Here is a 17,130-nt window from a genome sequence, read left to right as displayed (position 1 = left end):
TCTGAGGGCTGGTCCCAGGGTGACAGCAGCTACCATCAGAGGAGAGTAGAGGACTGTCAGAGGAAATAGGATAATGAAGCCCCTTTGGCTTGAATAGGCTATATGTCTTCCTCCAAGAGGCCTTTGAGCTTTCTAGTGCCTGAAATGCTTTTCTATAGTGTAAGATAGCTCTCTCGAAGATGTAGACAAGGGGCTGGGCGGAGTCAAGATGGTGGCGTAGAGGAAAGTTCAGACCTCTGAAAATCCTTCCTTTCAGATTACAAACTAAAAGCTTCTAGGGGACTGAAAATCAAACCTAACAACAAGACAGAGCCAAGGAACCCTCCTGTAGTAATCAACTTAAAAGGTACGCTCCCAAAAGCTGGAATTTGAGAACACTCCAGTTTAAGGGGAAGGAAAAAAGAAGGTCCCGGGACCCTTCCCAAACCTAGAGCTCTAAGCCTTCAGCAGCAGCTGGAACCTCTGGACAGACAAAGATGCTGGTCTGGAGGGAGTACCTTGCAGGCAAAGCTGTGCCAGGCTCAGAGCATCAAACATAGGCAGTGGGGAAGCAGTTAGAGAAGAAACACATAGAGCAGAGCAGGCAGCCTAGTTGCAGCAGCGGAGACACTCCATATCCCCCCCCCTTCCCGAGGTTTTGGCCTCAGGGCACACACAGCTCAATCCAGCTGGACTTGATTCCATCAAAGCTTTCAGGGGGCAAGGAAGCTCAAGCTCCAACACTCCTCCCCCCACAGACTTCACTGAGAGGTTTGCTGACAAAGCTTCAAGGGCGAAGGCTGACAGAAAAGCCCAAAACCACAAAAAAAATGAGAGGAGCAAGAGCTCAGGCAACTACAGGGAGTAAGAGGGGGTAAATATGAGCAAACAAGAGAAAAAGAAAAAAATTACAATTGACAACTTCTATATAGACAATGAACAAAGAGCAAATGGAACAGAGAAAGATGAGGGAACACCACACATAAAAACAGAAACCCTAGCAAATTGGATACAGGCTCTGGAAGAAGTCAAAATACAATTCAAAACACAATTAAGAGAGGTTGAAGACAACTGGGAAAAGAACTTAAAAAGAAAGATAAGTCATCTGAAAACAGAGGCACTTGAACTAAAACAAGAAAATAATGTCTTTAAAGCCAAAATTAACCAGTTGAAAATGAGGCAAAGGAGATGAAAGATGACCTCCAAAGAAAATCAGATCAGAAGGAGAAGGATGACCAAAAAGCCGGGGAGGAAATCTAGTCTTTAAAATCCAGAATACAACAACTAGAAACAAGTGAATTCACAAGGCATCAGGATACTATAAAACAAAATCAAAAGAATGAAAAAATTGAGGAAAATATGAAGCACCTCATTCACAAAACAGAGGATTTATAAATTTGTTCCAGGAGAGACAAATTAATAATCATTGGTCTACCAGAAGACCATGACAAAAGAAAAGGTCTGGACATCATACTACAGGAAAGTATCCAAGAAAACTGCCCCAATATTCTAGAATAAGAGGAAAAAGTGGAAATTGAAAGTATCCACAGATCACCTCCTGTACTTAATCCCCAACTGACAACACCCAGGAATGTTATAGCCAAATTCAAGAACCATCAGACCAAGGAAAAAATATCACAGGCTGCTCAGAAGAAGTCATTTAGATACCATGGAACCACAGTGAGGATAACACAGGATCTGGCTGCATCTACAGTGAAGAACCAAAAGTCATGGAATATGATATTCCAGAAAGCAAGGGAACTAGGTCTATAGCCAAGAATCAATTACCCAGAAAAACTGACTATATTCTTACTGGAGAAAGTATGGTCATTTAACAAAATAGAAGAATGCCAAGCATTAGTAAAGAAAAGATGAGACCTGAACAGAAAAGTTGATGTCCACACACAGAACTCAAGAGAATCATCAAAAGGTAATTAAGAAAGAGGGAAAAAAGAAAAACAAAACCAAAATAAAAAACTCTTTTTTAAAGAGACTCAATAAGTTAAAAATAATATGTTTCCCTATAAGAAAAGAGGTCATTGGTAACTCTTAAAAATTGTTATTATCACTTGGGCAGCTAGAAGAATTACACTTAGAGGGAACAGTGACAAACTGTATAGGATGAAATGCCAAGACATAAATATGTATATAGCTATAAGTATGCATAAATACATATACATGTATATATATACATATATATGTACAACTAGAGCTAAAAAAAGAGGTTAATACTAAAAGAAATGGGGAAAGAAACAAAAGGGGGTAAATTTATATGTCACAAAGAAGCTCATGGCATGAGGGGGGAGAACATCAATACATTTCAAGGGTAAAATTCCATTTTACAAATTCCATACCCTTCACATAATTGACCATATTAACAAACAAACCAACAAAAATCACATGATTATCTCAATAGATGCAGAAAAAAACCTTTGACAAAATACAACACTCGTTCCTATTGAAAACACTAGAAAGCACAGGAATAGAAGGGCCTCTCCTAATAATAATAAACAGTATATATCTAAAACCATCAGCCAACATCATCTACAATGGGGATAAACTAGAAGTCTTCCCAATAAGATGAAGAGTGAAACAAGGATATCCATTATCACCTCTATTATTTAATATTGTACTAGAAACACTAGCAGTAGCAATTAGAGAAGAAAAAGAAATTGAAGGTATTAAAATAGGCAATGAGGAGACCAAGCTATCACTCTTTGCACATGATATGATGGTCTATGGAAGGAACCCCAGAGAATCAACCAAAAAACTAGTGGAAATAATCAACTTTAGCACAGTAGCAGGATACAAAATAAACCCACATATGTCATCAGCATTTCTATGTGTCTCCAACTCATCTCAGCAGCAAGAATTAGAAAGAGAAATTCCATTTAAAATCACCCTAGACAATATAAAATACTTGGGAATCTATCTGCTGAGACAAACACAGGAACTATATAAATACAACTACAAAACACTCTCCACACAATTAAAACTAGATTTAAACAATTGTAAAAACATTGATTGCTCATGGGTGGGACGAGCTAACATAATAAAAATGACCATCCTACCCAAATTAATTTATTTATCTAGTGCCATACCCATTGAACTACCAAAAATTTTTTAATTAATTAGAAAAAAAACATAACAAAGCTCATTTGGAAGAACAAAAGATCGAGGATATTCAGGGAAATCATGAAAAAAAATGTGGAGGAAGGTGGCCTTGCAATACCAGATCTCAAACTATACTCTAAATCAGCGGTCATCAAAACAATTTGGTACTGGCTAAGAGACAGAAATGAGCATCAGTGGAATGGTAGTAGTCTCTCGGTAACCGAGGATGACGATTGTCCTTGTGCGTTTTTGTGCATAAAGACACTTGTGCATGAAGATTTAAGTGGAAAAGTCGATGCACAAAGATAGTCCCACTCTCTCGGCGTTGGAAGCCTGGGTCCAGTGGCACGAAAAGTCGTTACACCTGGAGATTTCCTCAGCTGCATTGGATGGCTGTGTTGTCTTTTGTGCTCCAACACACCCTAAGCACTCCACAGTGCTTTGCTGCATCGCCATCTCAGCCGTTGAACCTTCTTGTTGGTTTCTTCTGCCTGTTCTGCCGAAGCAGTCATCACATGCTGGGTGAGCAAAGTCCTGGTTCACCAGGGGTCCACGACGACCCGATGGCTACTCTCACAAGGTTTAACCGGCCTGTCGAAGCCGTTGCCCGGGGTGTGGCCGCTGCCTCATGCTAGCAGCTACTGAGAGCCACAAGTGAGAGCTGGGTGTCAGGTGAGGGTCAGAGGCTGGAGAGCTGCCCTAGGAGGGCACGACAAGCCCTCCATACCAAAGATATTACTCCTCCCTGAGCACCCCATATATCCCAATCAGTGGAATAGACTTGGGGTAAATGACCTCAGCAAGACAGTCTATGATAAACCCAAAGATCCCAGCTTTTGGGACCAAAATCCACCATTTGATAAAAACGGCCAGGATAATTGGAAGACAATATGGGAGAGATTAGGTTTGTATCAACATCTCACACCCTACTCCAAGATAAACTCAGAATGGGTGAATGATTTGAATAAAAAGAATGAAGCTATAAGCAAATTAGGTGAACAGAGAATAGTATACTTGTCAGATCTTTGGGAAAGGAAAGATTTTAAAACCAAGCAAGAGCTAGAAAAAAACCACAAAATGTAAAATCAATAATTTTGACTACATCAAATTAAAAAGGTTTTGTACAAAGAAAACCAATGTAACCAGAATTAGAAGGGAAGCAACAACCTGCGAAACAATCTTCATAACAAAAACTTCTGACAAAGGTCTAATTACACAAATTCATAAAGAGCTAAATCAATTGTACAAAAAATCAAGCCATTCTCCAATTGATAAATGGGCAAGGGACATGAACAGGCGATTTTCAGTTAAAGAAATCAAAACTATTAATAAGCACATGAAAAAGTGTTTTAAATCTGTTATAATCAGAGAGATGCAAATCAAAAGAACTCTGAGGTATCACCTCACACCTAGCAGATTGGCTAACATGACAGCAAAGGAAAGTAATGAATGCTGGAGGGGATGTGGCAAAGTTGGGACATCAATGCATTGCTGGTAGAGTTGTGAATTGATCCAACCATTCTGGAGGGCAATTTGGAACTATGCCCAAAGGGAGCTAAAAGACTGTCTGCTCTTTGATCCAGCCATAGCACTGCTGGGTTTGTACCCCAAAGAGATAATAAGGAAAAAGGCTTGTATGAGAATATTCCTAGTTGCACTCTTTGTGGTGGCCAAAAATTGGAAAATGAGGGGATGCCCTTCAATTGGGGAATGGCTGAACAAATTGTGGTATCTCTTGGTGATGGAATACTATTGAGCTCAAAGGAACAATGAACTAGAGGAATTTCATATGAACTGAAACACCTCCAGGAAGTGATGCAGAGCGAGAGGAGCAGAACCAGGAGAACATCGTACACAGAGACAGATACACTGTGGTACAATGGAATGTAATGGACTTCTACATTAGTGGCAATGCAGTGATTATGAACAACTAGGAGGGATATACGAGAAAGAACACTATCCACATTCAGAGGAAAAATTTTGGGAGTAGAAGCACCGAAGAAAAACAACTGCTTGAATACATGGATTGAGGGGATATGGTTGGGGATGTAGACTCTAAATAAACATCCTAATGCAAACACCAAGAACATGGAAGTAGGTTTTGATCAAGGACACATGTAATACCCAATGAAATTGCACACTGGCTGTTGGAAAGGTGGTGGGAGGGGAGGGAGGGAAATAATGTGATTCTTGTAACCAAGGAATAATGTTCTAAATTGACTAAATAAATTAATTTAAATTAAAAAAAGATGTAGACAAGGGGGGTCAGCTGGGTAGTTCAGTGGATTGAGAGCCAGGCCTAGAGACTAGAGGTCCTGGGTTCAAATCTGGCCTTAGATACCTCCCAGCTGTGTGACCCTGGGCAAGTCACTTCACCCCCTTTGCCTAGCCCTTACCGCTCTTCTGTCTCGGAACCAATATACAGTATAGATTCCAAGACAGAAGGTGAGGATTAAAAAAAGATGTAGACAAGGGTGGCAAAGGATGGGAAGATTGCTATGGGCCCTCGTGTGGGGGGAAGAGTGCCATTAGGAAGCCATCAAAGAATCAAAGGAAAGGATAAAAACAGGGTGAGGGGGACCAGAATTGAGACCCTGGGGCCAAGTTCCAGGACATTGGTCTTATCCTTATTCAGTAAAGTAAGGGAGATCCTATTTTCACACTCCCACCCCATCTTTGAACTCAGGGCCACTTTTAGTAAAGTTATTTTTCTGCCCCTGTTTCCCAGGGAGTTATCCCTTCTATATCTGTTGAGTATAGCCATAGAGAATCGCCCTGCCATTTTGACTCTGTACTGGGCATGTTCCGTGACAAAGGCAAACACCTTTGGCTAACTTGTATCACCCATTTCATGCCTCATATGATGCTTACCATCAAAGTTATCATCTCCATGGCATCTTCTAAGCAAGCTCATCTCACTTGTCGGAGACCAATTTGGAAGTCTTCATTTTGCTCTAGTAAATCAGCTACTTTTAAAAAACCCGTCCATTCCCTTTTAGAATCAAGACTGTATTGGTTTCAAGGCAGAATAGCTGTAAGGGCTGGCAATGGGGGTCAAGTGACTTGCCCAGGGTCACCCAGCTGGGAAGTGTCTGAGGTCAGATTTGAACCCAAGACCTCCCCATCTCTAGGCTTGGCTCTCAATCCACTGAGCCACCCAGCTGCCCTCAGTGCTTGAATTATGAGTCTCCCTTTTCTATCACTTACCTGCCTGAACTGCCTTACTCAGTGAGGCTCAAAAAGTTAACTGTTTAGTTAGATTTTCAGATGAGGGAAGGGGAACATAGAGGTCCTAATCCAGCCCCAATCCAGTGAGTTAGAGAAGAATCCAAGAATGGAAGCCAATTGCTGACTCCCAGAGCTGCACAATCACTTGGCCACAAGAAGAAATGGCAACAGTTTAGCTGTTTAGATGGTTTGAAGAGCTCCAACTGACTCAGCCTTGCCCTTGCCCTTGTCCTCATGACATGGCATGATGTTCCATATTCCCAAATACACTGGATCTTACATCCTGTTCCCAGGGTGCTCTGATGCCGGCTTTCCCCTGGAATACTTGGCTATGACATGGCTGCACTTTCCACCCCAGCAAAGTAGGGAACTTGGTAACAGTGAATCCTGGCAAAGGCGCTCAAAAATCCCACTGAGAAAACTCTGCCATGCCCTTCCGAGGGGGCTGCTCATCTTGGGCAGGAGGTCGGGTAGAGGAACAATTCAACGTACCTGACTGACCCTGGCCTGGAGGGGAAAGGGCTTCCCCAAAGTCAGAGCGGCATCTAAGGCCCTCCTCACTTGGAAGCCAGTGATTGATTCACTAAGCAAGTGGTTGCCAGGCTTTTATTCCAAAAAAATTGTATCAATACATTTTGTATTTGTGTTGCCTAGGTATCTCTCTCCATGCCTTCTTCTCCCTTTCCCAGGAAGTTGGCCCCTCTGTATTTTTAATTTTTCTTTTATTAATCCGTCCTTCCTCCTTCCCTGTGAGCAAATTAAAACAAAAAAGAAACCCATAATGGGCTGAGAAAACAAATACCCACTTTGGCCACGGCCAAAAATGTATGGTTTTTACTGTGCTTAACATTCATTATCTTGCTGGTGGGTGCTGAAATTGGAGTCAGGAAGACCTGAGTTCAGAGCTGGTAACTGAGAGATCCCAGCTGTGGGGCCTTGAGAAAGTTATTTAACCTTTGTGTGCCTCAGTTCCCTCATCTATAAAATGGGCGTAATAATAGCACCTCCCTTCCAGGGTTGTTGTGAAGATAAGATAAGATGCTATTTAGAAAGTATTTTGCAAACCATAAATCATATGTACATGTAATATATTAATTAACTATATACATGGTAACTCATTACTATTTTGGACTTATGGTTTAATTATCTTTTTTAATCCCTTCCCTTCCATATTGGAATCAATACTATGTATTGGTTCCAAGGCATAAGAGCAGTAAGGGCCAGGAAATGGGGGGTCAAGTGACTTGCCCAGGGTCATCCAGCTGGAAAGTATCTGAGGCCAGATGCGAACCCAGGACCTCCCATTTCTAGGCCTGGCTCCCAATCTACTGAGCCACCTGGCTGTCCCACCTCACCTTGCTCTTCCTCCTTTTGCTAGTGCACATTTCTTGGATGATCTCTCATCCACTTCTTCCACAAAGGCATTGGATCAGGCGGGAAACCAGGTTGACAATACCTTAAGTCTAGTAAAATGCTAGCCAATGTGCAAGGCATTCTCAGGCACCATTCCTGCCGCTCTGCTCCTTCCATTCTTGGCTTATTGACTGCTGTTGCAGTTGGGTTTGGAGGTGAAAGATTACTTTTCATCAGCTTTATTACTTAAATCATTGTGAATCGAGAAGTCAAAAATGTAACATTACTTCTTGGATGTCACTGAATTATGCCAACACCTCTGGCAGTGAGACACAGCTAGGATAGGTGAGAGGGGGCTTCCAGAGTTTGGGTTGTCAAGGCGATAGTAATAAACAATCAGGATTTGAAAAATAATTCCTGGAGAGCTAATCAGAATTTGAAATGCCCATGGGAAGGATACCCTAAAACTCAATCTATTTGTCACTAGATGGTTGTGATAGAGTTTGAAGGAGGCTACGTTCCTCTCAACTTCTCCATCATGCCCCAGGAACCTTTTCTTCCAGGGAGATGCTTCAGCCTTGGAACTCACAGATTCACCCATTGAAGTACCCTCTGCCTCTGGGATCCCTCCACCTGATTAGAGGGTGGAGAATCCTCCTAAAATCTCCATTGAAGAAAGATAACCAGGCTAGCCATCTCTTCATTGTCTACCAGGCTGCCTTCCTCTAGATTTTCCCATCATTCTCCTGGCTGGGTACCTTCTTTCCTACCGGCTCCTGACTTTCTTCTTCCTTTTATCTGCTGACTTTTCTCATTTGAATGGAAGACTGTAGAACTTCCCTGTCCTTGGTGGTGGGAACAATCTTTCTTTCTGCTTGTATTTCTATGCCTAGAACTTTGTTATCTGACTGACTACATATTCACATCAGACTCTTTTGTAGTATTTTAATAAATGCTATTGGTATAATAAAAATGATCAATGGTTTTACTTTTAAATGCTCTAAATCACTACTGCAAATAAAGGTAACTGAGATTTTGCTTTACATCCAAAGGCAAAAGATAGAAATAGTTCCTATTGGAGGAGGCTAATTCAATGTTGGTGAAGCTATGAATGGTTCGATTATTCTGGAAAACTATTTGGAATGTAACAAGGAGAATTACTAAATCGTTCATATGTAGGGATTCCACTGGTTAGTATGTGAACCCAAGGAAGTTAAAGACAGAAAAAAGGGCTTAAATATACCAAAATATTAATAGTGGAACTCTTTGTAGTAGAAACAGAAATTAAATAGGAGTCCATTGATTAGGGAATGTCCGGACAAATTCTGGTATCTGAATGGAATGGGATGGCTATCAAGGTCCCTTCTAACTCTCAAATCTTTTTTTTTTTCCTCGTACTGTTCATTTTTATTAAAGAGTAAAATAAGCAAAAGTATATGCAAAGGATTGTTCAATGCCTTTTAAAGGTAAACAGTTTATCTTTTTTTGTTTAAATGCAGCATTTAAGTGCTCTAACAGTTTAGATTTCCAGGGCTTGTTCTACAAGTTTGAATATTTAGTGATTTATCCTTTCATATGACAATTGCTACTTGGAGCTGCTGATCATTTATTGCCACCTTGAGTGCAGCCAGAATTAATGCTACGAAGAACTCTAAACATTTTTCTGGACTTCCGATCAAGTGCTGATTAGCCCAGTAAGGGAGGTTCACCAAATAAACCTAAATCCATTTTCAGTCATGTCTAGTCTTGCACCCTCCATTCTCCTTTTTAGCATTAGAAGACAACAGGTTGAGTTGGCAGATATTGTTTATGGACCCCTGAGGTTGTTTTTACCGGTTCAATCTCAGTTTTATTGAATTCTTGATAACAGGAATAGGATTTGCAGGGAGAGCAGGGATATCTGAAAGGTCTGTACTGGATGTTTTCTTAGTTTCCTGTTTATCATGTTCAATCAAATCAAGACAGTTGGCATCTTCACTTGTCTCATCCTCCTCTGTTTTGGTTTTCTTGGGACTCTCTTCTTTATGAGGTGAAGATGTCCTTTTGACTCCTACTATAGGATTAGGAACTTTTGTTGCTGTGTTTCCTGAAGGTCTTGGTGGTTGGTTTACCAGACGTGTTGAGGAAACAACTCTGGAGACCGTAGGCTTTGGTGGTGGAGAAATGGCTGGCTGCGTGGCAGTTTGAGGAATGCTTTCACTTGAAGTACCCCCTGAGCTTTCACTGGAATTTACTTGTGGCACAGAAACCTCAGTTGCCTGGATGTTGGTCACAGATGCTGCTGTTACAGCTGGAGCAGGACTGTTTCTGCCCTGAGAGCTGCCAGAACTATTCAATGGACTGGTCTTCATAGCACTGGTAGGAGAAGGCACAGACATGCTGTTGTCACTATCCATAGACAAATCTAGACTGCTGTCATTTAGAGCTGTCAATCGAACTTCTGATGAATGCTTTTTCTTTTTCTGAAGCACATGATTAGGTAGGAGTTGATGAAGTTGCCTTCTTTTTACATGCATTGCAGCAATTTTCATATCCATCTCAAACATCTTGCTGTTTATTGCTTGCCTATAAACTGTATCTGTAAAAGACTGAATGTCATATGTAAGGTCAACACTGAGGTTTTCAGAGTTTTCTGTTTTTTTAAACACTAATCCAATCACCCACATTGTACGAAATTCTTCCTTGTCAGGATTTTCTTTTGGTGCTGGAAATGACTGAGGATTCACATGAGCCAGTGTAATAAATTCGTTCTTCTCCAAACTTCCAACCAGGATTCGGATTTTTGATTCCACCAAGCCCACCCATTCTAGTCGCTGCTTTTCTGTTGGTGCACTTGCTAGAAGTACAATATAATGCTTGTACTTTTGAAAGAAGTTGGGAGCTTCAAAAAGTTTGGACCACTCTGCCTTACTCAGCAAAATTTCATCTGTGATAGCAAGACCTTGTTTAAACTCCTCAACCATGACCATCCGTGTAGAAACGGACACATTGTACGTAGAATTCTGTTGTGGGTATGCTGGTGTAATTATAGGCATAAGATGGTACCTATCACTGGGGTTTACCCTTGGGTCCCATACAGGCAAATTAAGATTGCATTCTTCAGGTTGTTTCAATAGCACTGGATTTGGCCATTCCCATTTAGAAAATACCAAGAAAAATTTATGTACAAGAGTTGATGCTATTGCATTTGGATAAAGCTGGCAAGTTCTTGCTACTAGCATAGCCCAGGAAACACCACCGAGGAAACCTAATATATTGGAATAGATGTTGTGGCGTTTGGCCCAAAGTTTGATAGCTCTCAGAGTTAACCTGAAGTTGTCAATGTTTGGTACTAGATGTAAAATTTCATCGGTTACCCTGCAACCATTAAGACTTCTTATGCATCTAATATCTAAATTTTTTAGTAGACTGTCATCACGAAGGTCCAAATCTTCAGGAATAGTCTGCAGTGCTAATCTTGCAAACAAAATATCAATCTCTATACCATCAAAACATAGCTTGATAACTGGTACAAATGCCTCTTCAACAGCCCTCTCTCAAATCTTTTGATGACTGATAAATACAAGGAATACTGAGAAATAAGGAAGCATTGGGTGAACTAATGCAAGTGATAATGTATACTTATAAGTAATTTATATATTTATATATTTCTGAATTATAATCTTTTTCACAAGATCTTTTTATCTTTTTGTTTACTGGATCCATTTTAGAGTCTATTGAAGCCAAAGATCTCTTCTCAGAATCTTGATTTTTCACCCTCAAAATTTTACAATTGAATATTCAATTTCAGTTAGGCATTGCAGAAAATTAAAGCTGTAAATTCTTTTCTCATTCAAATTCACATATGTCCTGAAATCTATCTTTGGATTCAAGCTATGAACCCCTACTTTCTAGGGTGTTGAGTTCTGAGCAATAGACATAATTTTCCTACTTTTTCTTTCCTGTGTGGATGGCCAGGCCAAGCTCCTTTCAGTGACTCTGGGTCTCTTCCAAGAGATTCTGCAGTGTTCTGGGGCTTAAAACAATTAGAACAGTGTCATTTGCACACAGGGATCTCTGGAGGCCCTTGTGATCAGCAGGCCATCCTTGCTAGACATGGACTCTGCTCTATCCCTGAAGTGTACATCACTGGGGATCCTATATGGCTCCCTGTTCTATACTCTACCTGGCCTATTTCTGTTATATCTTCCAAGGAATCTTGAATTATCTTGATTTAAGAATGGGAGACATCTTTTGGTAAAAGGACTTGTAGGAAAGCCTTTTGTTCTATTGAATCAAATGCTTTTTTACAATCAACCAACAGTTGGCATGATGGGGATCTTGTATTTTCCACCTATATCTCTAGCCTGTTAAATGGCAAATATGTGTTTCATTGTTGACAATTTTTTTTTGCAACAGCTTGTTTCCCACATCCCTTTGCCATGGATGTCCTTTATACGTGTACAGATAAGTCTCATAAAAATTATAATCACAAGTTAACAATAAGTCAATGTTCCCTCATTCACCTCTTAGAATGAATAAGGCCTGAGATTTTTCCTACACCTTCGGTAAGTTGTCCTCTTTATAGCCTTGTATAGCACTCTACCTCAACACTCTCACAATCATTGCACCTCCAGCATGGATTTTCTCTATATATACTCGAGCTGATTAAGCTGCTTTTCCTGTCTTTAGTTTCTTGCGGGTTGTTTCTATGTCCTCTGAAAACCCTTTGGGTATATTGATGTTAGGGTCCAAGTGTGATATTTTCACTGGCCTTGATAGAAAAAGCCAGTTTGTTGAAATGCTTTTGGTAAATCTTTTCCTTTTTTTACCTTCTGTTTGCCATCTTCTTTTCATTTTCACCCTTGAATGCCATTGGGATGACTTTGCTTCATTGAATCATTTGCCAAGCTTCCTTTAAATTAATTGTGGCCCTTATTGCTTCTCTCAGTTTTATGCGCTGATACTGCTAATAACCAACTATGATCTTTCATAAGAATTAACAGACAAATTAATATTCTAACTTAGTGATGTCTTTGGCATCTCCATCTCTCTATTTGGTGAAGTCAGATGTCTGTTGACTAAGATATCTCCTAGGCTCTTTTGGCCTTCTTGTTGTGTAGATTAATTTATATTGGTTAAAGTTCTGTATTTTAGTTGGTATTGATATCATTTCTATTGTCCATTTCCCATTTTTGAATAACATGGGCGAACTGACTTAGAGAGATTGTTCTTTGTAGCAAGGTAGGCAGATATTCTCCACCTAGTTCTAGCTCATGGAAGGGGCATAACATGGAAGTTGTTGGAGGGAGGGAGGGGCTTACACTTCTGGCTATGTGTGACTCATTAGTGTAGGATTTGTACTATATAATGATGGAATGTTCTAATTGGTTGCTGGGCCAGAAGAGCTGATGGCTCAGGGGTAAATCAAAAGCAAGCTACTGAACTCTGAGTTTTTCAGCCTTTCCCGCTGTGAAGTGTGAAGAATATTTCAGTTTTCCTCAAGAGCCACATAGAAGGGTTGACCATCCTCTTACCTGGCTCCATGTGGCCCTGAATATTTGGTCCTGCCTGAATCTGGAATGGGGTTTTCTGCCTCTATTTTGTATCTTTTTCTTTAAGTAGGTGACCTTGTGAGTTGAAAGTTCAGCAATGGCTACCAACATGGTTGGGGTGACTATATTCACCAGAGTAATTGGTTGACATTAGCAAGCAAAGCAAGAGCTCAATGGCAGCATAACATGAATCTCCACCAACTACTCCAGTGCTCTTAGAGAGAATGGGAAAAAAAAGAAAAAGGGGACACCTGGGTGGCTCAGTGAATGGAGAGCCAGGCCCAGAGACAGGAGGTCCTAGGTTCAAATCTGGCCTCAGACACTTCCCAGCTGTGTGACCCTGGGCAAGTCACTTGATCCCCATTGCCTAGCCCTTACCACTCGGCTGTCTTGGAACCAATACACAGTATTGACTCTAAGACGGAAGGTGAAGATTTTAAATAAACAACAACAAAAAGAGAGAATGGCCTCCAATTCTAGGAGAGAGGCCAAGTTTGGCTTATTTTATCATCAGAACTGATCTGACTTGAGCAAAATGAAATGTGAAATGGTTAATTATTTCTTGGTATCTCTAGCACCTAGCACAGTACCTAACACATAGTGCTTAATAAATACTAGTTGACTGACTGATTTCAAACTGTTTTATGATCTGAAGAGCATTAACCATCAGCCTCATAGCAAAATGAAACATTGGTTCATTAAGTTACCAAATCTGTTACTACATGCTGGGAATCCATGTTCAGTAATTCTATCTGTTTACCATGGCCAGCAGGACACCCAGTTTATATCATATATCGTGTATGTCTATTTTTCCCTCTTCAGGGAGAATCAGACATAAGCTATAACACAAGTTGTGAGTAAAACAGTCCCTGGGATGCCAGGGTGGTTATTTTAATGAGCTCAAGAGTGTGAGAAAAGGAAGTCTTATCCCTTGAACTAGATCCAGGCTCCCCTAGCACTGAATTTAGTCTACTGTAGTTCTTAAAGACCAGATTAGTTTAAATAATTCCGCCTTAAATTGTTTCAGTTGTATACCATATGCTTTTCTCACTATTGCTCTTTCTTATTAGTTTTTTTAAACAAATTCTGATCTTAGCTGTGACAAATGAACAATTTGCCTACATACAGATGGTTGAATGAGGAATAGCTCCACACCAATAATATAGTTTTTTCCAGTCCTTTAGACCATCATCGATCTCATTCTTTTTTAAAAAAATCTTGGGGGCAGCTGGGTAGCTCAGTGGATTGAGAGTCAGGCCTAGAGACGGTAGGTCCTGGGTTCAAATCTGGCCTCAGACACTTCCCAGCTGTGTGACCCTGGACAAGTCACTTGACCCCCATTGCCTAGCCCTTACCACTCTTCTGCCTTGGAGCTAATACACAGTATTGACTCCAAGACGGAAGATGAGGGTTTTATTAAAAAAAAATTTCTTATCTTCTGTCTCAGAATTGATACTAAGTATTGGTTCCAAGACAGAAGAGCAGTAAGAGCTAGGCAATGGGGGTTAAGTGACTTGCTCAGGGTCACACGACTGGGAAGTATCTGAGGTCAAATTTGAATCCAGGACCTCTTGTCTCTGGACCTGGCTCTCTATTCCCTAAGCCACCCAGCAGATCCATATCTCATCTTTATGATGTTTTTTGTTACTCTCCATGTCTAATACCTGCAAACCTTTTTTATTCAAAGATATTTTATTTTCACAATTACATGCAATAATAATTTTCTACATATGTTTTCTGAAATTATAAGATCCAAATTGTCTCCCTCCCTCCCTTTCCTCCATCCTCTCAGAGTTGGCAAATAATTTGATCTGGATAATACATGTATTATCATATAAAGCATATTTATATATTGGCCATTATTATACGAGAATGTTCGTATAAATCCCAACCCCCCCAAATAAAACAGTAAATAAGCTAATGTGGAAGATAGCATACTTTGGCCTACATTTGATTTCAACAGTTCTTTTTCTGGAGGTGGATAGCATTCCCTGCCATGAGTCCTGCAGGATTGTCCCAGATCATTGCATTGCTGAGAGTAGCCATGTTTTCACAGTTGATCATTGTACAATATTGCTGTCCCTACGTACAGTGTTCTCCCAGTTCTGCTTATTTTGCTTGGTTGAATCAGTTCACTTAGAACTTTCCAACCTTTTATGAAATGAGCCTTCTCAGTATTCCTTTGAGCACAATAGTATTCGATTACCAACATATACCATGATTTCTTCAGCCATTCCCCAATTGGTGGGAAAACCCATAGTTTCCAATTCTTGGCCACCACATAAAGAACTGACATAAATATTTTTGCACAAGTAGGTTTTTATGATCTATTTGGTATATAGGATCAAGGGGTATGCACAGCTTTATAGCCCTTTGCACAGAGTTCCAAACTTCCCTCCAGAATGTATTTGATCCTAGAGGTTACTGGGAGAAGATCCTAATGGTTTTGAGCAGGAGGGTGATATTGGCAGATGCCTTCAGAAGATTATTTTGGCAGCTATATGGAGGGTGAATTGGAGAAGAGACAAACTGGAATAATAGGGAGACCCATTATATTATGGAGGGAATCTGGTTCAGAGGGGATAAGAGCTTAAACTGGGGCAGTGGACATGGGAGTGGAAAGAAGAGAATGGATGTGAGAAATATTGCTTTAGAAACTCTTTAGATAGGGGGAATGAATGAAGGAGAGAGAAAAGCACGAAGGATAATTCTAAGGTCGTGGCCCCATCTTCATCTCAATTTAGATATGTACAGAATGTAATTTAGCATCATCTCCCTTCATCCATCCCTACTCCATGCTACAGCCCTACATCCCTGCTTCTGTTGAGGTACCAAGGATGATTCTACTATTATGCCCCTTGGTACCTCAACAGAAGGGAGAGAAAGGGATGAATGTGAGAGATGCTTTTAAGGTGGAAATAGCAAAATTTGGCAACTAATTGGATATTGTATAAATGGAGATTTTGAACCTTTGACTTCATTCCCCAGAAGTCATTTTCAGCCATCCCTACTCACCACCATTACTGCTGATTGTTTCCCAAAAAGAGGACGTGGGAGGAGTTACCGCCAATTAAATAGCAATAACATGATCCTGCCAATGTGGAGATGCAAGAGAGATTATAGGGAATTTTGGGAAATACTAAGGACTTCTGGAGAATTAATTCAAAGGTTCAAAATCTCCATTTATACATTATTACATAGGGAGAACGAGAACAAAGAGCTGAGAAAGATTGGATTTTCAAGGCTGGGAAACTGGGAGGACAGTGGTACCTCAACAGTGAAGGAGAAATTCAGAAGAGAAGATTTTGTATTAACCTCTTTTTTTAGCTCTAGTTGTACATATATATATATATATATACATGTATATGTATTTATGCATACATTTATCTATATACCTATTTATGTCTTGTCATTTCATCCTATACAGTTTGTCACTGTTGCCTCTAAGTGTAATTCTTCTAGCTGCCCAGGTGATAATAACAATTTTTAAGAGTTACCAATGACCTCTTTTCTTATAGGGATACATATCATTTTAACTTATTGGGTCTCTTAAAAAAGTTTTTTTTTATTTTGCTTGTCTTTTTTCCCTCTTTCTTAATTACCTTTTGATGATTCTCTTGAGTTCTGTGCTTGGGCATCAAATTTTCTGTTCAGGTCTGGTCTGATCCTGTGTTATCCTCACTGTGGTTCCATGGTATCTGAATGACTTCTTGGCAGCTTGTAGTATTTTTTCTTTGGTCTAATAGTTCTTGAATTTGGCTGTAATATTCCTGGGTGTTGTCAGTTGGGGATTAAGTACAGGAAGTGATCTGTGGATTCTTTCAATCTCCACTTTTCCCTCTTGTTCTAGAATATCAGGGCAGTTTTCTTGGATACTTTCCTGTAGCATTATGTCCAGGCTTTTTCTTTTGTCATGGTCTTC

The 17,130-nt window shown here is 40.2% G+C and overlaps 2 protein-coding genes across 4 annotated transcripts in view; one reads left to right on the top strand and one right to left on the bottom strand.

Annotated features, from left to right (window-relative positions):
- KLHL13 (kelch like family member 13) overlaps nucleotides 1-17,130 on the top strand; it is a 296,890-nt gene that overhangs the window by 81,771 nt on the left and 197,989 nt on the right. The window lies entirely within an intron of this gene.
- On the bottom strand, nucleotides 9,054-11,202 carry LOC100010208 (poly(A) polymerase alpha-like). The gene has a single exon (XM_056809603.1). It carries the CDS (start codon nucleotides 10,893-10,895, stop codon nucleotides 9,504-9,506), a length of 1,392 nt encoding a protein of 463 aa, XP_056665581.1. The 5' UTR covers nucleotides 10,896-11,202; the 3' UTR covers nucleotides 9,054-9,503.

The sequence above is a fragment of the Monodelphis domestica genome, chromosome X (genome assembly GCF_027887165.1).
Source record: "Monodelphis domestica isolate mMonDom1 chromosome X, mMonDom1.pri, whole genome shotgun sequence".
In the NCBI taxonomy this organism is placed as follows: Eukaryota; Metazoa; Chordata; class Mammalia; order Didelphimorphia; family Didelphidae; genus Monodelphis; species Monodelphis domestica.
The sequence above is the reverse complement of the archived record's forward strand: the minus strand, read 5'-3'. Positions and strand labels throughout refer to the sequence as shown.

Coding starts and splice junctions, on each gene's coding strand:
- LOC100010208 (XM_056809603.1), bottom strand. CDS start 10,895: ATGCTAGTAGCAAGAACTTGCCAGCTTTATCCAAATGCAATAGCATCA.